The sequence below is a fragment of the Stigmatopora nigra genome, chromosome 4 (assembly GCF_051989575.1).
Source record: "Stigmatopora nigra isolate UIUO_SnigA chromosome 4, RoL_Snig_1.1, whole genome shotgun sequence".
NCBI classification, from domain to species: Eukaryota; Metazoa; Chordata; class Actinopteri; order Syngnathiformes; family Syngnathidae; genus Stigmatopora; species Stigmatopora nigra.
Window position 1 is genome coordinate 8,199,338 of NC_135511.1, and position 24,016 is coordinate 8,223,353.

General features: G+C 40.6%; 1 protein-coding gene across 4 annotated transcripts in view; it reads right to left on the reverse strand.

The window, feature by feature from the left end:
* sema6a (sema domain, transmembrane domain (TM), and cytoplasmic domain, (semaphorin) 6A) overlaps positions 1-22,162 on the reverse strand; it is a 105,952-nt gene extending 83,790 nt beyond the window's left edge. For 2 of the 4 annotated variants that reach the window (XM_077714491.1, XM_077714487.1), the window contains exons 1-2: positions 21,714-22,162; positions 14,300-14,371 (exon numbers count right to left, since the gene is read on the reverse strand). In XM_077714491.1, coding sequence (XP_077570617.1) covers positions 14,300-14,353 — 54 coding nt within the window. In that variant the 5' untranslated portion in view covers positions 14,354-14,371; positions 21,714-22,162. Of the gene's footprint in view, positions 1-8,801; positions 8,971-14,299; positions 14,372-21,713 lie in introns of all 4 variants that reach the window. The other 2 variants (XM_077714488.1, XM_077714489.1) reach the window with 2 other exon arrangements.
* Between the last annotated feature and the right edge of the window lie 1,854 nt (positions 22,163-24,016).

Consider the following 24,016-nt stretch of genomic DNA (forward strand, 5'->3'; position numbering starts at 1 on the left):
GAACTTTGGCCTCATGTTCATCAGTGTCTCTCTTTTTTCCCGATCTTTTTAAACTGCTAATCTGTTTGCTTTTCTTTCATCTGGCCCAGAGTCATTAGAAAATCCAACATCTTTCTTTGGGCCGCAATGAGGAAAATAGGAGAGTAAAAAGGCAAATGTCAGCGCGCAAACACAAACAAACACTATGCACTAACTAAGTAGAAACACTAAGGTGTGAGGGACTAAATGAAACTTTTCTATCCATCAATCTTCAGAGTTTTGGAATTTCTTCTGTGTTGTAAACAGGCACATTTTATCCAAGAGGAGATTGAGGACAGCGAGAAAATGCTTCAAAGATGCAGATGCCAGGAAACATGATAATAATTAATGAAGATTTTTCCCTAATAGAATAATTTAACCAGACATTTAAAAAAAGTGAACACTGTGGACAAATTCTATATTGCCAGGAAACATGATAATAATTCATGAAGATTTTTCTCTAATAGAATAATTTAACCAGAAATTTACAAAAAAACATGAACTTTGGTTCATTAAAAGAAAGTTTTCTTTCCATGTTGACATTAGCAAGATTTATTTTTCTTGCCTCGTGAAGACCAAGTATATATCACTCCTACAGTGACTGCCTGACACTGGACATAGTATCAGATAGAAATACATAGGTAGTGCCAGCTTTTGAAAGTACAACAGTGTCATGCTGAGTTGGCACTGTACAATGATGTTTTTTGTGTCTGGCTTTTCATGCGTGGTGTTTTTCTCCCACATACCAAAAACCTGTATGTTAGATTCATTGAAGACTAAATCATCCAAAGGCGTTAATGGGAGCGTGAATAGTTGACTGTGGCCTATATTTGATTGGTGACCAATCCGGGGTGTTAACCCTCTTCTCTGACTTACGCAGAAAATACATTCAACTCTGTACAAATGTCACTGAAAGAAGACAAAGATAATTCAATGTTTTGATGTGATCAAAATGAAAATTGCTCTGCAGATTCAATGAATTCTCCAAGTTCTATCCATCATGGTCGATTTGTGTAGGTCTGCTCCTGTATCGTTTTCTTTGCTGGCCATCTTATGCCCTAAAGCTCTTTTTAACCCGGCCAACTGCTTCATTGTCTTTGGGTCGAGGGTGACAATGTCAGTCCACACGGGGCCCCAGTGCGGTCCAGGACAAGAAAGGAGGGGAGTGCCTCAAAACACCCATAATTCAATGTTTGGACCAAGCTGTCTGATAAAGGGAAGCCTCACACATGGCTGGCTATGTGGGTCACCCTTGGATCATTTGCAGAGGAGGAGACCGGCGACTGGCACCATATTCACCCCCCCAATGCAAGCCCAATGTGTGAATGAGTGAATGTGTCGTCTTCGCCTCAGCGCTAGAGGCGAGACCCCCCTCTGGGTCATCCTAGCCAAATCTTCTATGGGAAACCTGTCCTCTGCTGCCTTCATTCTACAACCCCCCACCGCCCATACCCTCCGTCCTCTACCCGACTGCACCCAGATGCCTTTGTGAGATTCAGGGATAAAACAGGGGGCCCTTTGGGGGCCAGCAATTAGTCATCCCCCATAGGGTGACATGGCATATGAATAGAGGGACCCCCAAACCGTCCACGCATATAATCTCTGCTGTCTCTTTAGAGCCAGCAGTGTCACAGGCTCATAGATTCAACCTTGTTGTTGCAGGGCTCCGATTCTTGATGGAAAAGCAAGAGTTGGTGGTGCGAAAAAAGGAGCATCCGGATGCCAGGGAGCCACTTTGTCATTGTGGAATGTGTTCCTCTCCATGTGGGTGCATCCCGGAAGATATACAAGGTGATTTGAACGAGGTGATTTTGTTTTTAGCTCATCAATCAACGGCATGACATGAACCACAATAGAGAGTGGGAATCCATTACCTAAACAAACACGACAGAGCAAGACAGTCTGCTGCAGGAAGCTGAAGCACAGGGAGCGGCTGTGTAAACTAAAGTGCTGATTGAGAAGGCCCCAGGAGGGGTGGTCTAGGAACACCTATAACATGTACGGTTGCCGGAGCAAACATGTCACAGATGTTGCGACATTTCATTTGTTGCTTGACCTCATTTTTGATGAGAAGTGAAACACATCGAGGGTATCATAAGCCATGTGATGGTAATTTCAATACAATTAGCTACAGATATCATTTTCAATCAATTCCAGCCATTCATACGCCATTTACAGATATAATGAACGTTTTCAAAATTTAACAGGAATCCAGACAACCCAAAGTATACCCAAGAAAATCCTAGGGAGAATATACAAGCTCCATACCTTGATGTACTGAAGAAAAAGTTATTAAAGTGAAAAAGTACAGCAAAAACTTTACGGCCTTAAAATTCCCTAGTATGTGCTTTGAAAACATTAAGAAGGTAACTCAAATATAAGAAACATTTTTCAGTGTGATGCAGCACAATTGCCCTCGCTGTATTGCAAACAACAATAGTAAACTTATTGCTACATAAATCCCTCTTTCAGAGGCAGCTTTTTTCTTACATGTCTCGAAATGCCACGTTATCTCTTTCTCCTCCCCTGGAATAATCATCTTTACACAGCTTTTGAAGCAATGCAAAGCCACCGATGGTGTCAGAAGTTTTCATTACTTTAATCTGCTGGGGTCTCTTCTCAAATGTCAGGTGTGACAACAAGCTGCAGCAGGTGGACATCACTAAAAACTGCTCTCAGACTTACTATACGGAAGTATTACCAGGTAAGGTGACATAGAATTAACCCAGGTTCAGACTCAGACGTAAGGAAGAATAGCAGTACTTAATCTGACCGGAAGTTTACACACACAGGATACAACTGAGACAAGACGTCACGATACCTTGCAATTGTATGTTGGCCAGTTTCACAAAGTGTCTGGCATGATTTGATTTAAGAAACTTTGATTGACTTAACACAATATTACCTACTCATTTAAAAGATTACCTCAATAAAATAAAAATCAATTGTGAGTTTTTGACCATTTTTATACGAAAATGTTTTAAAAACAACTAAAATGTTTAATATTACAGCCCTTGAAATGAAAATGTTAATCCATAATTTCAGATCCAGATCAATCATTATACGCCTCATGTTAAACGGTAAGCAATAACTGAACAAACTTGCTAACATTTTAGTGCAAAGTTTCTCTGTAGTGACCCCTGCCCCCCTAAAAAAAAGGAATTAAGTAGAAGCACATAAGCTCTTTGTTGGCGACCATCAGCTGAAAGCACAGCCAACCTATTTTATGCTCGGCTGGAGAAGGAGGCAACGATTTATCTTTGTTTCACCTCGCATACTTGTAGAATACACTCCTATTCCCAAACAGTGCAAGAGAGTAAAGGGCAAGTAATTTACGGACTACAGTTCGGAGCCCCCGCAAAAAAAGAGCTTCAGGGTGTTTTGATGAGAGGCTGATGATGTCAAGCATTCACACGTGAAGAGAATGAGCTGTTAGCTGCAAGGTAATAGATCAATGCAAGGTGTCCAGGACAAGAGTTGGAATATCTCAGGCTTTAACCCAAATGATAGAACGGCTCAGTTATTTGGGGTTTGATGTGTGACCTTCTCGAGAATAAAAGAAGGACTGGCTTTATCTTTCTTTTGGGATCTGTCATGCCCTTGCCATAATAAGGACTCAGTTAGGCCAAGTACCAAGCACATTTGTGAAATGTTGTGAGGGGGTATACACAGACTCATAATATTTATGCTTAATTTTCACCGAAAAATAAATAAAAAAATACCACTCGTAAATGGAGAAATAATCCATTTGTTTTCAGGACTTAATTTAGAAAGCAACTAATTGGCCCATTAACATCAGACGACAGTTTAAGCATCTTGATTGTGTTTATCTCTTTGAGTGCCATTCCATTGAGAAGAATTAAAAAAGCCCATCGGTGTAAATGTGAATTTGCCTCCTTATTTATCCACACGTGTTAAGATCATGCTTATAATTGGTCTTGAAAATAAACTAAAGGATGGATTTTAATTAATTGATATATATCGAAACATCATTGAACTTTATTGTTATTGTACTATTTTGAAAAACATATTTTTCTGCTATCCTTTTCCTTAACTCAGTAATTGTATCGTAATACTACTATGATAATAGTGCATCATTTCAAGCGAATATTATCCCAGTTCTGTGCTATTACTGCTGCACATTGTTGTAAATATTAGGTTGAAATTTTGCTAAACTGAAAAAATATTGAGACTCAATCTCATCTGCTTCGAATTCGGTATATTCAGCCTGCATTTGCAACTAATTTGTTTTTTCTTTAACAAATCATTTTTTTCCAAATCTCACGGGTCCACCTAGCTGTCCCAATATAGGATCAGCATTTTTCTTTCATCCTTTAATTTACTAGGAGAGTTGACAAGCAAAACACATCTTAGCAAGCATCAGCCATTAATACATGTAAGAGGATCTCTAATGAAAATAGTCTATTTGTTTATGTATTTCTTTTTCTTTTAGTATTATAAACATTGATCCTGAACTGCACAGTAGAGGAACTGTCCTATTACATTTTTATATGCTATTTAAACTTCACATAATTTCCCTACAATAATAGCATTTGTAGTATTAGGAGGTTGATTTAGTCCGTATTGAAGGCTCGGGTACTGGAGCCATTCAAATATACTACCCTGCACTGGTAGTATGTCAATATTGCTCAAGAGTGTAGTAGGCAGTTTTGCAATGCAGTTGCAACATGGTTGAATAATTAATACCAATCCAAAAGCAACCATTGATATTTTTGCAAAGTCTGATTTTTGATACAGTTCTAGTTCTGGATCCCATTAAAATGCACTGGTGTGTCTAATAATGTGTAGGTCGGTGACAACCATTGAACTGTGAGCAGTGCACGCTGTGCAAAACAAATGATGGTGAATGAGAAAAGGCATGCTCATTGTCTCTCACTGTCTTCCTGTAAGACTCTTGCATTCATTTGGCTTAATGAACAGAGACAAGCCTCAGCTCCTTGCCGACCCAGGACATTTGGAAATATAAAAAGCCGGCAATAAATAGCCACGTTGTAAATGGAAGTGTAAATACAAATAAACGAGAAAGATGATGATTTTGGACATGGGGGCTCATTAGGCACCTCAGAGGAATTCATTGCATTGTGCCGACGAGATGCCTCTGCTATCCTCTCTGTGCATTTACTACTGCTCGCTCACTCTGCCTCCGTTCTCAGGCTCAATTAAGCTACAGTAAGTAAAACAGCGGTGCACCCTGTCACATTCCATCCACTCGCGCTCAGTGAAAGACCCACTAAAACAAACGGGCCTTAAAGTAGCCCACTCAAGCCGCCATTTACGTATGGACAACTAACTTCCCTGGTGAACAATAAGGAACCTTGACCGAGCCTCCCTCGGCCTTTGTGGAAACGTACTCACGAATACAAAAAGAGGTTTCTGTGTGCACTTTGATGGCCCTGCTCTACCTCTGCTCCGGTCATGCTCGGATTAGCTTCCACTGCTGCAATATTTACCTCCCAGGGCGGGTGGGAAGGGGGTATTGCACACCTAAGAACACACACACACGCTCAGCAGGGTGGCTGAGAGCAGAGAAAAATGTGGATTCACAAGAACAAGCACGCACACGGTCACTGGCAGGGGCAATCCACTGTGAAACTGAGATTTAATCAGCCTTGGCCCTAAAAATAAAATAAAATAACAAACGCAAACACAGGCTTCTTTATTTGAGCCAGAAGTTGAATGCATCCAGTACTTCCTTTACTGCTAGGCACGTTTTAACCATTCCCACTTCTTCGGCTATAGACAATTTCAAGTCTTTTACGACCTTAAAACATGTTTTTTTTGTATGGGTACCATTTAGTTTGAATGTTTCTTAGAACAGTATCATAATAAGACATTTTCTAGCCCTAATAGGGTTCCTAAACCCTAAGCCTAAAACAAATATTTGAAAAAAATTTATATATGGAAATCTAGGGCCATCAAAGGCAGCCAATGAGATAAATGAATGCCCTGTTCAGTGTAAAATAAAAAGTTGGTATTCCCACATCATACTTCATATTCATATTCACAGGTGTGATGTCATGATTATAACGGTTTTATGCAACGGTCATAAGAAGCATTGAGATAAAGTGTAACCAGAACTTGTTAATTATGTAACACAACATGGTAACAGTTGACATTAACACTGACTAACATTGTAACAATTAAACTGTAATGCATGATAAGTCATACCCAGAAAATGTAAGAGTCCATCCACTGCATGAGAGATGAGTAAAAAGCCAGCTAATGATGTTATATAGTCAAAAGCATTAAACATTAAATGAATGACTAAGATTGACTAACTAAGATTATAAAAATTCAAGGAAACTAACTTTTTAAGGGTTTCAAAAGCGGTCATGTTAAAGGCTTTTGTAAAAATTGGTTTTGTATATTTCCTTATTGAGTTACTATCAAATCGTCAAAGTCCATGTGAAAGTATCCACTCATGTTCGAGGGACTCAAATAACACTGAAGAACAACACTGTGGCCTTCGGGCTAGTAGGCAAGCACACATAATTTGATCATTTCCTCTGCTACTCCTCAAACACCAAGGAAGCAAACAATACTGTTATCGGCTCAAATACAGATGGAGGAAATATCATGTGATGTAGTGGAACACCACATACAAGAGTTTTTTTTTCTTTCTATCGTTATATTTGATCAGCCAGTTGGCCGTGGTGAATTCCCCCTTTGTGACAGAAGCCTGCAGGGTGGGTGGGCAGCAATGCAATCACAACAGCTCGGGTTCAACTGAAACATGAATAACTGGATATCGTCTGTGTTTCGGCAAACTCATTCCATCAGGATTTTCATCACGTCACAATTTGATAGGCTGACCGCGCTCCCAACACATACGGTTAAAGTCCTACTCGAAATGCATGACTCACTCTCCCGTCCATTCTCTGATGTTGAAATTGCTAACATACTGGCATTGAGACAAAAGAATGGAGCACGGAAGGGGTACATACATCTTTTATATATTGTGTGTCTACTTGAGTGTCTGAGTAGGCTTCAGTGCCAGTGCGACTTTTAAACAAACTTGATTGAATTCAGATGGCAACGCCATTCTCAAACTAGACATACACTACTGACAAACAACTTTAATTCCTTCAGTGAGTATGGAGATTATCATTGGAAGATCAGAAAACTCAAAGATGGGTTTATCATGGAAACAATCTACAACAAGTCCACTCCATGCGCATAAAGTATACCATATTTTGAGCACATGACAGGTAGAACTAGACCCAAAACCACAGATTATAGATAGCTGTTAAGAACATATAGACACAAGCCAACAAAGAGCATATGCTTGCTTGGAGACGATGTGTACTCTTGAGCACTTGAGAACATGTATACTATGAAGAGCAATTACATGTACACATGCTACCACTTATTAATTAACGATATCATGAAATCCAATGAAACTTACTTTATTTTTTGAAGACATTCAAATTATGGTCCAACAACTACTGTGTCAAAAATAAATCCCAAAGCTTGGACGTACATTATTGCATATAGAGTGGTGCCTTGATCTGAAAGTAGAATTCATTTCATGACCAAGCTCTTGTCTCAGATTATTATTGTCCATTATTCATCCACTCAAAACCCATTAAAACTCAGACAAAAACTGATTTTAAACAGCAAAAAAACACTCTTCAGGACAAAACTTTATAAAAAAAAAAAAAAAAGCTAAAACAACATGAACCTACGCTCACCTGTGCCCACATTTCTGAACGCTAATGTGTGCAGATAGGCATCTACGCACCCGTGTGACTACCCTCCTCCATGCTACAAACTCTGTCTCAGCCCATTAAAGCTTGTCCAAAGCTTATTACGGCTCACATGTGAGGATTGTGTTTCTGAACCACCGCCCCCCCTCCACCAGGTAATAAAGTATGCCATTTGTTCCTTTACAAATGAGTGCAATTGCGATGAGGTCCACTACATGTCCGACGGTGAGATTGCTATCATTTTAAAAGGTAACCAAAGCCACTTCACTTGTGAGGTCCTACTCCATAACCCCTTTTACTCTCTGTAGTAATGTCCCACTGTGACAGATATATCTCTTTTAAGCTCTATTTACTCAAGGCTACTGGCCAACCTCCACTCGGTGGTTGTGTTACGGCTGTCTCACAACCTCACACAGGCATGCACGATCACAGATGCAGAATAGGTTCACTCATATTTATATTTATCTACATACATATAAAAAGAAGGTGCAACCAAGGTTGGCATTTGGTTAACTCGTTGGCTTTCCTATTACGGCAATAGACATCCACCCAAATCCATTTTGACTGGGAGACACTGGCAGCAATCTTTGACTCACAGTTAAATGCATTAATTGTGTATCACCATGAATCTGTTCCAATGAGTAAACACATCTATTGATTAATATGAATATCCATTTTTGTTATCGATACAAAAAAAGGCAATTAAAAAGCTATTGCTGATTAGAGAATCGATAGTTTTCTAAAGCACAATATTATCTAATTTCTGTGCAATGTCTCGGTGATGTAAACAGATATGCTTAGTAAAACATACGGTAAAATCCCCTAATAATTACATATATATAGTTTACTATTTCACTATTACTTTAATATGTAATGATTGTTCTTGGTTCATGATAAACTAAAGAACTGCCCCAAAAATAGAACGTATCCAGTGTGATGGGAATGTTTTTCCTTTTCATTGTCCATATTTTGGCTGCTGCGACTTATAGTCCGAAATATACGGTATTTCAACTTGAACTCTGCTGACACAGTAGTCACGGTTCTAGCCACATTTACCTCATTAATCCGCCCCATGACACAGGTAAGGAGGCTTTCCGCTGTCTTCTCGGTGGGCCGAACGGCCGGAGTCGCACTTTATTATGCAAGTAGCGCCGGCAGGGAGTGTCGGCGGAGGAAGATAATTGTGGCCATGGAGGCTGCCTTGCACTGAGAGCCGAGTGGAAAACTACAAGTTGGGAATGGAAATAGCAAGAATCCTCCATCAGAATCATATATTAAATATTAGAAAATGAAAAAAATCATAGGATAGTCATGCAAACCTTTTTGAAAAAAAATCACGTCCCTGTGTATGTAGCATTTTTGGTAGTTCGAAAAATCCAAAAAATGGCATTAAATTTTGGTGGATTTCTTAGGTCCACATATTTGTGTGGAAAATAGGTTTCATCCAATTTCACAAAAAAATAAATATCAGAACAACAAACAAACCGTGCTACTGTGAGGATGACGTGCCAACCACTAAATACCACGCTGTCCAAATGACCAGTTTACATTAGTTAAAAATTGACAATATTACTAATCTATAGTTTGACTGCAGTGAGATGAGATGGCATCATAGGAATGTGCAGCACTTCCCCATTCTTCATACATGATCAGGGATTGCTCATTTACCAATGTCTGGCTATAGCACTTACACACCTAACCTGTTAATGTGTGAAGAAAATGACTGCTGCAGTGGCGCCAGCAAAACACATGTCCCAGTTTACCAAGCGGCCACACTACAAACCTGTTTGTTCAAGTCGAAGTAATCGACAAACAAAAAGTAGAGTGTTCATCCTGACTTTAAATTCAGGTTTCTGACTTGAAGGATGAGAATAGGATACAACTGCTGTAGTGAACTTTGTTATCTAGGTCAGAGCTGCACTCCGAGTCTTCTATCCTCATGCCACCCGCGTTCCTCGCTCGCATGTGTTGCTGATGTAACGTACTGTAAATGTGCAGCATGCGCTCGAGTTGGTGCTTAAAGACATTTGCTTCATTTCTAAAAACAGCAACACTGATATTACCTCACGAGGGAGGTTTTGTTTTAAGTTTGTTTCTGGCCTTGCTCCCAAAAACTTCAACCATTTCTGTGAAAGCTGGCAAAGTGGGCTTCCTCTCAACATGCATGTTCGTTTATTGAAGCTTTCCTTGGGTATAAATGGCGGTTTGTCTGTGTGGTAAATCAAGGGTGGGCATTTTTCCCTCAGCCAGTTGGTCTTGAGTCTGCTATTTACATAAAAAGTACAAAGAAGATGCATGGAATCACTCCTGTTGTGAAGCAGTACCTCTCATTTTTCTTCACAGTTAAAGCTCAACTGCACTAATTAGAATCAGAACAGCTTCTGGCTGGAATTCTACTGCTTGACTTAAAGTTAAATTTGCTCTATTTTTGCAGAGCAGAATGTACTACCTGCCTGAGGTCCACGCTACACTGCGTTGTTGAATTTCAAGCAATCACCATTTCCAAATGCCACCTCGATCTAAAGGCAAAGAAACACAGCCGGTCAAATGGTGTAAATGATTAACAGATTTTGTTCCTATCTGGTTTCCGGGCAAGCTAGTGTTACCAGATCTCATGTACAGAGTGTAAGATCACACGTTCTCCCGTGCGATCAGAGAGGGACTGACGACAGGAAAGAATTACCCAGAAGATGTGATATGCAGACTAGAGAATCGGTATCTGATTACTCAACTAACAGTATTATTTAGCACAGAATGAGTCACTGTTTTAGATAATTGTACAAGAAGAATTATCAGTGATCGTTCATTCATGCATTCATTAAAATCGCCCCAAAAAAATGCCATTGGGCATGCAACTATTCATATACTTCCACACTTAACCAGAGGACCTAAAGAAATAACATTCACATCCTTATGTCTAAAGAAGACTATGCATTGATTAAGTATGCAGGCCCTGTAATTCATATACTTATTGCCTACGAAAAACAAGCTCAATGGCCACACACCTTTGTAGACCACCATCTCTAATAATCCAGTGATGCAAATTTAGAAAGCAAAGCAAAGAAGCTTCTTCGCAAATAAGTTGAAAGGGCCCCCGGTCGACACTGATGAATGAGTCAAGCCAAGCATGCTGCGAACATTATCGGGAGTGGGGGGTTGAATGAATACATTATCAAGGCACTACTTCTTTTCTGCACGCCTGGCTCCCAGCTTGTCACTCCCTCCTGCCCGTCAATCCTCTCGCCTCACGCAAGTGGCGCGGCGTTTGTGCGCATTAAAGAAGGCCCGCTCAAATCTAGAACATTATTTGCCTTGCCTTAATCATCGTCACTGTCGGCGCATCAGCCCCTCGTTTCTTGTCTTCTTCACCAACTACCCAAACGCTTTCCATTAGAGCTTCTGACAGGCTAGCGTCATTCTCTCGCTCCTCACTACTTAGATATTCTGATTACTTCCCATTTCTGCCGTCTCTAGAACACCTGGCAGTCTGGTTATACTTGATAGCTCTATCACCATCAGGGCTGTCTATCTTAAAACCATTATTTTATGGGTCTTTCCTGATATGCAATGCTTTTAGAATTCCATTGAATTAATTGGATTGAGCAATTTGACCTATTGTTTTTATCCACAACATATCCAACGAATTTGTTGCTGAAATTCAAGAAACGGACGTGATGTTTTCTTCCAGAGTTGCAAAACATAATACTACTAATGGACATCCCTTGACCACAAATAAGAATGCTAGATCAAAATTGAAATGTTGTCTTTGTTTTTTTTTTTAACTTTCATGTTTTCACGTATATCTTTTTCACTGTACACCATATCTCTCAAAGAGTTGCTTTTTAAATTTCAAAGTACAAATTACATGAAAATAGTACACGTTGACAAGTATAAAATACGTTCATGTGTTGAAGCTATTCACTTGTTTAGCAAGATTAAAGCCTGATGATATATATGAAGGCAAAGCATCCTTTTAAAAGAAAGTGCTTGTTAGACTGCTCCCCCCAAAAGTCCTGCTTGAAACATTTCCTGTGCTTGCTGTCTATTTTTCTTTTGAGTCCATCATCAGGCCTCTGAGAATGAAGACTAGTGTCACACATATCCTGCCTTTAAAAGTAAGAAGCTGCCACTGAACATAATCCAGGTGACAGTTTGTTTATCTTTTTCCAAAGTATATTTAAACAAACAAGACAAAAGTATTTAGCTGGAGAAATACTGGATTTGACTGCCACACTCGCCACCAGGCAGATCAGTACAAAGTGTAATTTACTCATGCGTGCATGTGCGTGTGCGTGTGTATATTTGAGATGTGAGTAAGTCTTTGTGAGGCCTCCTTTCAGCAGAGTGATGATAAGTACTCCCAGCCCGGCGCTCCGCATGAGCTGATGGACAGACGGGCCGGGAACACTGGGGGCCTTGTGGTTGCAGCGAGTGTGCGTGAGCGCGTGCGTGCGTACATGTGTGGGCACTGCGGTGACGGGTCGCGGAAAGAGAGGCGAACAAGTGGGGTGATGAGGGGAGGCTGGCAGTGTAAAACAGAGCGTTTCCACCAGCTACGGCACCAGACCGTGCCACATGGCTGCAATTTGTTCATTAACTATGTAATAAATGTACGCGCACACACAGAGGTAATATTGTTCCGAGTTCTGCCTGATTGGATTGTGAAATAGAGGATCCTCCAGGGAATCACTTGTAGTCTGCCAGCCACCCGACCAAGAGAAGAAGAGACAGGCCTGATTTCTTAACAAGGTTTGAAATGCTGGAACACATGTAGTCAATAATTTTGCTGTTTGCTTTAAGCGCCACTATGATAATACTATATCAACCGCAGCGATATGAGGTATCATTAGTGACAGTCTCTATTTCATTCAAAGAAGTATGTCTCGTGTAGGCAATATGCATAAGTGTAAGGGTTCATGGCTTCCTTATTTGTTGAACACTCGATGACCTTTTGTACTGGCGTTCAAACATGCTGGAACAGAAAAAGAGGAGCCTTTTCAAAACTTCTCCAAGAGCGTGAAAAGGCCCCAAATCTCTTGGAATGATGAATGCAGAAGCTGGAGGGGGTGAATTATGAGTAATTGAGTCATGTAATTGATTAAAGGAAACAAATATGTACTCATTTTTAGCTTGGTATCACAGCCATCTGGATTGAATATTGTTTTATTATGTTTATAAAATTTGTGTAATGATTGCACCCTGAATTGGTGCCCAGCCAATCACAGGGCACAAAGAGACAAATAACCAATGGAAAGTGGGGGGAAACCAGAGTACCCAGAGGAAACCCACAAAGGGCCGCGGAGACCATGCAAACTCCACACAGTTGGACTGACTGGGATTTGAACCCAGGACCCCCATGGACGGTGGAAGAGTGGCCAGCATATCCGCCTCACAGATCTGAGATCAAGGGTTAAATCCCCGGTTGGGTTACAACCTTTCCTGGTGACATTTTTATGCGTGGGTTTTCTCCAGGTACTCCGGTTTCCACTCACTTCTCAAAAGCATGCTTGTTAGCCTGGTTGAACACTCTAATTTGTCCCTTGGTGTAAGGTTTATGTGCTTTTGGTGTTTTGCATTGATTTAGTCTTGACTTTTTCCCTGAGTAAATTCTCCTGATTGTCCATTGATTTCATCGGTTTCCGCGTCCCTTATGTGACTCAGACTTTCTGTTGCCGTGCATGACACCCACTTGTTCTCGATGTCTTGTTTACTTATGTCTGTGTATTTAAGTTCCTTTTGTTTGTTCATTTTTTGTTGCGTCCTTGTGCCATGCATTTGGATGGCATCCAATTCAGGGTGTTTCCTACCTCGTGCCCATAGTTGGCTGGGATATGCTCCAGCACACGCAACCCCTGTGAGGATAAGCGGTATGGAAAATGAATGAATGAATTTCATGGATGAGCTGGAAACTCTATCATCAGGAAAAAAAAACAGGCACCTCCCTAAACTCGTTGCCAGTCAATTACAGGTTGACTTTATTATCATAAGATGAATGAATCAATTCAATGACAAGGTAATATTTATAAGACACAAAAACAAATTCAAAAATGACCCTTAAGTTTGTTTCAATGTACTCGGTGACAAGATGGTATCCTCCAAGATGGGCCCCCTTTCACCCACAGCCTTAATAACCACAAGCAGCAAAGAAAATAAATAAATAGATGTCCAGTGAATCTTAAACTAAATAGGAGTCATTGCAAAGCTTTTACTCTCTACTTGGAAGTGACTGATATTACCCCAAGGGTAGCAGCAAGCAATCTGTCACCATCATCTGGGCATTAGTGAGCAGAGCTTTGCTTGTTTCAATTGACCCAGCGGCCCGGACGTCACATGACGAAGTTCCATCCAGTTCAAGGCCGACTGTGGCGAGTTCGGGGGCGCCGTCACTACGGCTAACAGGTAACGGCAGCAGAAATGGCGTCGAGGGAATTGGGAAATGATTTATAATGAAATGAAACCACCCTCCGTGTGGAGTGCAAATGTGCAAGGAAGTCGTGTGGATTATTGCCTGTGAGAGATTATAACTTCTACTCCGCCGCGAGCGTACGGCTCACCTTACACGTCGGCTTTCCTCTGCTTTGATGACTGGAGCATGAACGCACACTCATGCATGCACGTGTCCGGTTCTGAAACACACAACCATGCAGGATTCATTCACCTGCCGAAGCACCTGAGAATGCGAGTGCCGTGATGTCACCTGCACTCTCTTCGCTTCAAAAGGCAAAAGAGAACCTCGCTACCATCAGCACAATGAACCAGTACAACCTCTCGCTCGCTCTAATGGCAAACCCCTTCTTGAAGAGGTCAGTACGTGGAAAAGGGCAGAATTACACAGACAATAAGGCATTCTTGGGTTACTTGGCCCTCCTCGCTCACAATTCTGAAGCAGTGTTTCTCAAATTGCAGAAAAAAACTTAAAATAAACGGATACAAAGACAAATAATCTACCTTTTGCCGTTTTAAATGGTGTACCTTTTCCCTATATACTATGTGATTGGGTCAGATAACTGGTCAAATTATATTTATTGTGTATATTTCATTGACCTACTAATCAACTGATTGACTGCTATGCGGAGATAGATGTCCAATCCAGTTCAACTTTGAATGAATTGCAGTTCTGTCACCATCATCGGAACTGATACTTGTAATGGAATGAATGTTAATCGTCAACAGGGGCAGTGAATGAGTTAAGTGAAGCGGGATAGTCATACTTTCAATAAGCACATGCTTAACATGCATGCGAGCACAGGCTCATGTGTGCTGTTTGCTAATTGGCTCCCGCACGAAGGCTCTCACCGGAGAAGTTCACAAGCCAGGCAAAATGCAATAAGATGTTCTAATCACCCAATGGCCAAGTATAGCCCTGAAGCAACAAAATGATATGATCTGTGTAGCGAACCAAAAAAAAAAGAAGATCTGGATTAAAACCCAAGCAGGGATTCTTGAAGTACAATGCTTGTAGTCATATCATAAAGGAAGAAAGCCAGAATGAACACATTTGGGATGAGAATGTTAACAATGTAGCTAGGTGGCAGGCTCGATGGACAGACGGAACAATAAAATGACCGTCTGATGGATGCCCCGACAGGCGGATAGATAGAGAGTATCTCATGACAAATGAAAGCTTTTGTCTCTAATCCAGCCTGGCGCAATCATGCTTATGGGCCCTCCCAGTTCTCAACTAAAAACATCTACAGCCACAAAGTGAGTAAGAAGTTTAGCATTTATTCAACACAATCTGAATACTGTATGGACATTGTTACATAATGTAAGTTTAGAACACAAATACAATTATAGTTCAGTTCAATAAGGTGGCTGGAATAGATTGATGAATAGATGTGGATGGAAAAACAGATGAATCACGATGGACAAATGTATTGTTGGTTGTTGAAGGTGTGAATAACCAACTGATAGTTTATGTATCTATAATTGGATGACGGACAGTTTTCGACCAACTAAGCAAAATGTAGTTCAGTAGCTAGTGTATTATGACACTGAAAGTGTACATTGGAGTGTCCTTCAAAGCTGGCATTCCTTCGTATCCATCATATGATTTCAGCCTGATCTACAATCAAAACATGCAGCTGAGCATGAAACAGGAGGCCAAGGCCCGTCATCTATCTCACTCATCGTAAACATGGACAAATAAGCAGCGATTAATGTGCCGAAACCTGCTGGAGGAGTATCAGATCTCCATGCGGAGCCCTCCACCCGCTGGCAGCCTGAAAAATTTCACAGGCAAAAAAGCCAAACAGCAGGGTGTATATTTGTGAAGGAGAGCATGAAAAGATGCACGCGCCGAGGAAGAGACGGAGGCTTCGCTGCTGAGATAAAAATGGAATCCATTTTGGTTCTTGAAGCACACTCATGCACAGCGCGAGCGAGCGAGCGAGCGAGGACCCGCTCAGGGTGTTTGGCTGCCACTGGCGCTTCAATGGCTTCCTTCTCCCCCTCCTTTCGCTCCGTTTCAATTGTTCTGCCTTCCCCTCACTTATCATTTCCTCCTCTCCTCTCCGGTCACACCTCTTGCCTTGAATTCCTCTTCCTCTCTCGAAGCAGCCAGGCCCCTCAACACTGTCACAGGTTGAAACTATGGCAACGGAACGAGAGGGAGCAAGCACTCGCGATGATTAATAGATGAGAGATGATGTGCCAATCGCCCCAGCTTGGGGCGGAGGGACGCATAGACTCCAACAACACCGTGCAAACGTGCAAGCAGAGCCACGCACGACACACACACACACACATCGTGGCCGCCGTGAGGCACCTTTAGTGCTTTGTGCTGCTTGGAAGCCTGGGAAATCACAAAACGAACACAAGGCTACACCCTGGCCTCCCAAGGTGACCATTTGATGTATATTTCATAAAGACACTTACTACCGTTTATTCATCCATTCATTTTCGGGAAGACTGGGGTTGGAGCTTATTCCGGAGACATGGTGAGAGGTGGAATAATCACTGACCGACTAGGGCGGAGTTGCCCTGAATTTTTGCTCTCATTTCTTCACAAAAAAAGACTTTCTTTTCATTCTGTATGTATCTGATCTTTATAATTCCATGTTGTTAACATGCCAAGTTCTTTTTTTCTTCTCATATGTACCACTGTTCAAGTCAAAGCAAACATACAGTACGCCAAAAATGAATGAAAGATGATCATGTTTTAGTGCGATTGATGGAGGTAAAAGTCTAATCCATTTTGACTGAGGGCCTCGCGGCATTTGAATGATCACTTTTCAAAATGCATTGGACGGTCTACCACCATCGATAGCAGCCAGCCACTTTTTTTTATGAAATAACATCAAATCGGTTACAAAATTAGGAAGGAAGGATATCTGTGTTCCAAATTTACTATGATCAACAGCTCATTTTTAGAGTAGATCCAGTCCAAGATCAACAATTCAAGACTTCACTGGCTTGTACGTAAGAGTTGAGTAATTAAGACGCCAATTTTTTAGGCTCTTGTACAAGGGAACTTCAGCAAAATATTTGCAGCTTCCGTGACAGAAAACATCTCTGGAAAACTTTAAAGCGCTTAGCTCTCGACAAAGTATTTATTTGATGCCATATACTGTAAATCAAAATAATAAACCACCACCATTTAGTGCTAAAATTTCCATGGTACAATCAACTATTTCCATGTTGAAATTGAACAACCTTTCCCAAATGTTGTAAGGCCACGCCTACTTTGACATAAAGTGAAATTATATTCCAGGAAAGAGGACCCTCAAATTAAAGTATAAAAGATTCGTACATTTTACAAGACTGACTAGCAGTAATTAGGCATTCATGTTTTTGGAAGTAAAATGCAGCTTTATTTTCAGTATAGTTTAAGTTGAACTTCTTTTGTTCATCTAATTACACTCGGAGGAAACTCAATGCAAATGTTTAGTTATTAAACCAGCCACGCCACACTTAGAAATTCTCTGGAGTACAATGTAGGAAAACAAAAGCTGCCTTTGAACGATCACAGTAAATCACAAAAGCGAGGAGAATCAAGGCTTTATGTGGTCATTGTTTAGGGCTGCTGTCGTCTCTCAACACAGTACCAAGTGACATTCATTGGCAAGTGTACAGTGTTGTAGTGGAATTATGTCACAGTATTTACGTAGCTGTAGCACGGATCACCCTTCATCTAAGACAATTTGACCAGTGTTCCATACAGTAACAAGACCAAGTATTTAATAAGCTATAGTATAACAACACTGATTGTGACAAGTGGTTTACACGGAGCCTTCTGCAATTGATTTTCAAAATAATTTTTGTTCTGGCCCTGATGAAAAGAAGAGTTCCTTTTGTTTGTTTGCTTGTTTTTGTTTAGTCTATCTGTGCCTGGTGGTCAGGGACCACTGCTCTAATGTGTAGTACAAGACTTCAAGGCCACTCATTCATCCATCTACTGTCAAGTGATCACACAAAGCCCTGCTTCTGCTGCTTTTGGATTATCTCTGCTAATGCATCCCCCTTACCGCTCCATTTGACTAATGACAGGCAACTCAACTCAGTTGTGAAAAAAAACATTTCCACATGTTCCATGGACTGTGGTAAACATTTGAAAAACAAAAAGCAACAACAATTCAGTGATGTTTTAATCTGATTGTAAAGGTTCTGAGATGCTCAAGCAGTTTCCATGAGAGCCTATTTGGCCAAGTTTGTCCTATAAAATCAAATCAATGGGCTGCCATTCTAATTCACTATGTATAAAAAACAACAAACCTCACCAAAGGCTATCACAAAAAACATAAACAAGTCACCCAGCCAATTCTGTCATTAAATTGCTGAGCGTGAGTGTTTCTGCCCAGTTCTTCATGCTTCTGGCATTTTTGGCATGCACAACTCATTCAATCACTTATGCTAATGTCAAAAGGATGCCTATTGTATTTAGATGTAGATGTGTATTCATTAAAGCTGCTTGAATCACACAATGATGCTTAGAAAGTCAAACGTCTTGTGTGCATTTATGTGTTTTTGTGGAATACAGATAACATTTCACAGCAAGTGATTATCAACTGATTACAATGTTAGTGAGCCATGTGGTGAATAGAGGGCCACTGTATGGCGAGACCTATTCTCTTCCAGCACTGTCACAGAAGCTGTGTTTAGTGAAAAGTATGTTTGTAGGAGGAGGAGAAAAAAAAGAAAAAACACACAAAACAAAGAAAATGGAAAGCTAGGAATAGGGCTACCATATGTAATTTGCTGTCCCTTCAATCACAGGACAAACTAAAAATGTGCCATATAAAACTTGAAAACATTAAAAGCATGTTTTGTGATCCCAGTATGTCTCTCTAAGAAAAAAAGTACAAAAACCCACTCCCATTTTCTTATTATGGCTTATTCCAAGTCCCGCTATTAAGGCAGTTCTGCCATCCCTGCTCAGCCGGTGTAAATATTACAGCAATTTACAAAGATGGATTGTAGAAAATGGGTTAAAGTAGAAGTGAGGAACAAACAAGAGGTTTTACCTGCGTCAATTATGAATATTCATTCATTATTCAGGACTGTTGCTACTTTTTCACTGCGCAATGCACCAACCCAAGAATTAAAGAACAGGAGAATTAAGAGAGTAGTAGTGCAGTGACAGGATACATTTAAATCTTCAAGTCTTAGAATACTATAATAAACGACAACTGGACTCCACAACCAATGCAGTTACTCACACAGTAGAAACTCAGCATGAATAGAACCAAAAGTGCTATCTGGCAGTATAGTAATAATATTGGCCATTAAATTTCCACCCTTTGTGCTGTACCATTTCCACTGTGCCAAATTTTGAACTGAAACGCAAGTGGTCAAAAGAACATGAGAATTGTGTGGGCTAGTTACAAGCCAGAACAGCGGTAACAAGGATTTCCTTAGAAATAGTGCAGCCTCTTTTACACCCCAGTCATTTTGGGTCCCTGTAAAGCTTTACAGCTAAAATTTGATCCAATTTAATAAGTCCATTTGCTGTAGTTTAATTACTTCAAGAGAAATTGTGGTAAGCATGTCTGCTTCACAGCTGCACGCCAGGTTCGAATCTCAGTAGCTGTTAATTTGAAGACTCTAAATTGTCCATCAGTGTGAACATGGGTGTGAATGGGTATATTATCTACTGTAGAAGAAGTCAGCACCTATCTAGTGACAGTGTGTGCACAACTTAAGATAGGCATGAGCTCACCTATTATGTACAAGCACTATAAAAATGGGCGGATGAATTATTGAGATTCGACGTCAATCCAACAAGTACAAAGGATTGGAAGGCATTCGAGTGTATCGAGTAAGGCCACACACTGAGGATGCGCATTAATAAAACATAGCTTCTATGAAATTCACATAAACAACTACTATTGAATGCATTGGAACTGACTTTCATTGAATGAGCAGTGACAGTTAACAACAGCTTGACTGGCCTCATTGTTTAGAGAAGGAGGCCAATTCATTTGAAAAGGAGCAAAGCTATTTATCAATTATTCAAAGCCACTGTATTCAGGCAAAGTCTTTCTTTGGGAGCACATTTAAATACCAACTCCCTCTCTCCTGTTGGTCCCTTCTATTCCGCTCACTTGCACACGTACATGCACAGTGTGACAAATACAGATCAGTCACACACAATTGCTATTGTTAGAAGACCGGCAGATCAAATACTCCACAGCGTAATGCTCCAACATACAGCCTCTACAGGGCTCAAGTCCAAGGAAGTCTTACTGTAATGCATCTAGCCGCAATACAGCATGTCAGCGTAGGAATTGTTACAAGGTGGATAAGCAAGGGTTTGGGATTTTTTGGGAGCCTAAGGAAGGCAAAGGGCCAGATTCACAGCTTCTTTGTTTAAATGCCTCTGGGATATTTCTGTGCGTATTAGGCAATGATAAGAAAATACATTTTTCATTTGCCATTTCACAATAAAGTGCTTTGTCTTGTTAAAATCCAACAAAATGGGTTGACATTTGTAAAAACAAAACATTACATATTCTTTTTATCCAGATTTGTTAACCTTAAACCCCTCCTAAAAATAAATAAAGAAATAATATCATGTCAGCTCCATATGTGGGCCATCGCCATAAGGGAGCAAGCAGAAAATGACTGGGAGGGTCTGGGTGTTGCCATTCTGGCTTTGTGCATGTGGCCTGTGAAACATCTCTCTCACATTTCCGTGCTTGTTTTTAAAAAAACAATATCATACTATGTGAAAACAACAACTTTTTAAAAGATGACATTTGTGCAGAAATTGCAAAAATATATATTTAGACTAGAGCAATAGTGACCACTATTGGTTTCCCTGCACGATGCAGTCCCTGAACACACCCCAGTCTGCTGCCACACTTAAACATGATATGAACAATACATGATCAATAGGATCAGATCACATTATTATAATTTCAGCACCCCAAAACATAGTATTTGACAGATCCTCTTCAAGTATACACTCCTTCCGTGTATCAATGCTGATATTGCATTACAGTACATTGTCTCAAAATAATAATAAATCAGATTTCTGTGTCCGTTTTGGGTTAAATATGTTGTTAAAACAGCAACAAACGATGCATGCTTTTTTTACGAATCGCATGTTAAAGTTGCTTTTATTGATTCTTTTTACATTAAAACTATATTTCACTACAGTTTTCGTGGTATTTTATAAAGGCCCAACTGATGTGTGCTACATCCAAACTGACACTTTATTCAATGTGGGCGTCTTTTTTTTTTTAAAAAAAAAAGGAAAGAAAAAAACACGCACGTGAACGTGGTTTCGATAATTAGATACAAACACAATGCAGCCAACACCTATGTATAGTTTGGCTTTTAAACTTTCAAATCGATTACTAAAGACGCCAAAATAAGTTAGAAATAAAGTAGAAAGTAAGATCGGTGCACTTGACGCCCGACTGTATAAAACCAAGCCTCCTCCCTAAGCATCGAAAAGAGCGAAGCAGATTTTAAAAATGAAACAAACGCGCTGGAACTTCAACAAAAATATTTTAAAATCCTTACCTTCAGCTCATGAATTGCCAGCTCTTTAAGATGGTGCCCGGTTCTTGACTATTAGTAATCCATAAAATGTGATTCTTAATGCAACGAACAATAACGAGCGCTACTTTTCTCTTGCGCGTCTCTTCTTTTTGTGTGAGTGTGTATGTGTGCACGGCGCTCAAATAGGAATATCCATGTCAAAATCCATACTAGAGTACGAAAAAAATGAAAAAATATACACACGGCAGTGTGTATTGAAGGGGATCTAAAAGTGTCCCGTTCGTATGGTGAAGTGGAGGTCCGGTTGTGGCAACGGTCACGGAGGTGCGCGCATGCAGGCTCGTTCACGGCAGCCGCCGACGGTCATCCTATTTGGGGATGAAGCTTCTTAACAGACTGAAGCTGGAGCGCAGGCGAGCCCAGCTGTCAGCCACCCGCAACACGCACACACACGCGCGCACACGCATATGCACTGGGAGGAGCTACGTCCGCAGAACGGGAGGCTATTGTGTCAATGGGTGCCAGTTATGGACAAGTGTATTTCTATTTTTACGCACGGAAGAGAAATCCGGGCTTGCTAATAATAGTTTGGACTCTAGGAAGAAGAGTGAGGTGTGTTTAAAACAGCACTTGCTCTGCCTGCAATGAGAAAACCAAGAGGTTTGTTGGAGTATTTCAGCTAAGGTAGCAAACTCCAAGCTGCTGGTCCCATGTTCAGAGTTGGGGGTGTATGAGTGGGTGTTTTTTGGCACTGAAAATGCATCATTGTTATCGTGGAATACTAAGAAATAATGTGGCGATGCTGAGCAATATGTACTTTTCTAAATCTACTTTTCAACTGCTGTTTGCCCTACCCAAGATGGCCGCCAGTTACATACACTGCTGTTAAAAACGATCACTTGTCATCCATCCTCCATACTCCATAGCATGCATCACAAAGGTTTTGAGAGCCTGTCCCAACTGAATTCTGGCTACAGGCAGGCTACACCCTAGAATGGTTGCCAGTCAGCACATGGGAATCGAACCCAGACTACCTGCACCAAAGTCAGGTGCAAGAACCACTGCACCATCAAGTGGCTGACCCATTGGCAAACAAACCAAAATGACTGGCATCCAATTGTGCGGTGTCTGATCTTCCTTCAGCTTTAAATTTCATTGTATCTGTCATTAGTGGGCGTCCAATCTGTTGGGATTTTGTGTGTATAGTTCAAAGGAACAAATATTTTACTGCCTTTGGCCAAGATGCACTATCCGATCAATTAGTTTTTCATTAATAAACGTCAAAACCCAAACCCCATCTTTGCCTGAAATGGCTACTTAGTGAACGCTCTGCAGTTTTATAAATCTGGCATAGAAATATTCCTACACTTCAATGTCAAGTATATAAACCAGTTAACCTACCCCCTAATGTAAAACACTTTTCAAATTGATTTTGATTTCACGTGACAGTCTTCAAAGAGTCATGGAAATAGAAATACTGACTTTGCAATTATGTCCAACATTCCATGTATTTGTGTGACACACCACTGAAGGAGTTTTATGAAATGGCATTGCGGGTTGTGTGTATAATGCAATAAAGCTCATCAAATCTCAGATCACATGAAAGTATGACACCCAGAGCCACTCCCATCGTTCAATAACCCTCGAACGATACAAATATTTGCACTTTAATGTAAAAAAAAAACCTCAATAAAAAGCTAGGCGTAACTGCTGTTCACACCTATCGAAAATTTACAGTCTTCACTGAACCGACCACATGTTTTTGGAGTGTGAGAGGACAACCCACAGCGAGGCCACAAAAGCACTGAGAACATCCCCACAGAAGAGCCTGAACCGAGATATGAACCCAGAATGTTCCTGCTGTGAGTCCCAAAGCACCTAAAGTCCCATTTTTTTGCTTCCCAGCAAGATCCCGCACAACCTGACCTCCCTGCTGCAAGCGCTCCAATGCAGCTTTTTGTTCTTGATTTATGTCTCCACAAACTGGATTATGATTTAAAGCATCTGCCCAATGTTTTTCAAGTCTCATGTCTGTCAGTTTTTCCGTGTTGTAGGTCAGCCCCCCTGCCCTTTCTCATCCAGTGGGTCCCACTCTACACAAACATGCTTTTGAAGCAAGGACGAGGAGGGGTTATTGTGGCCCCCAGGCCCAATGAGACACACTTCATTCCTTAATTTGGCCAATTGAGTACTTTCAGTGTTCAAAAACATTTCATCGATGATTGGAAACGTCACATTTGCAAAAATAATGTTTTCAGAAGTTAAAAAAAATTAAATAAGAACTGACCATAAAAAAATCTACGTTCAAACTTAGTTAGCTTCAT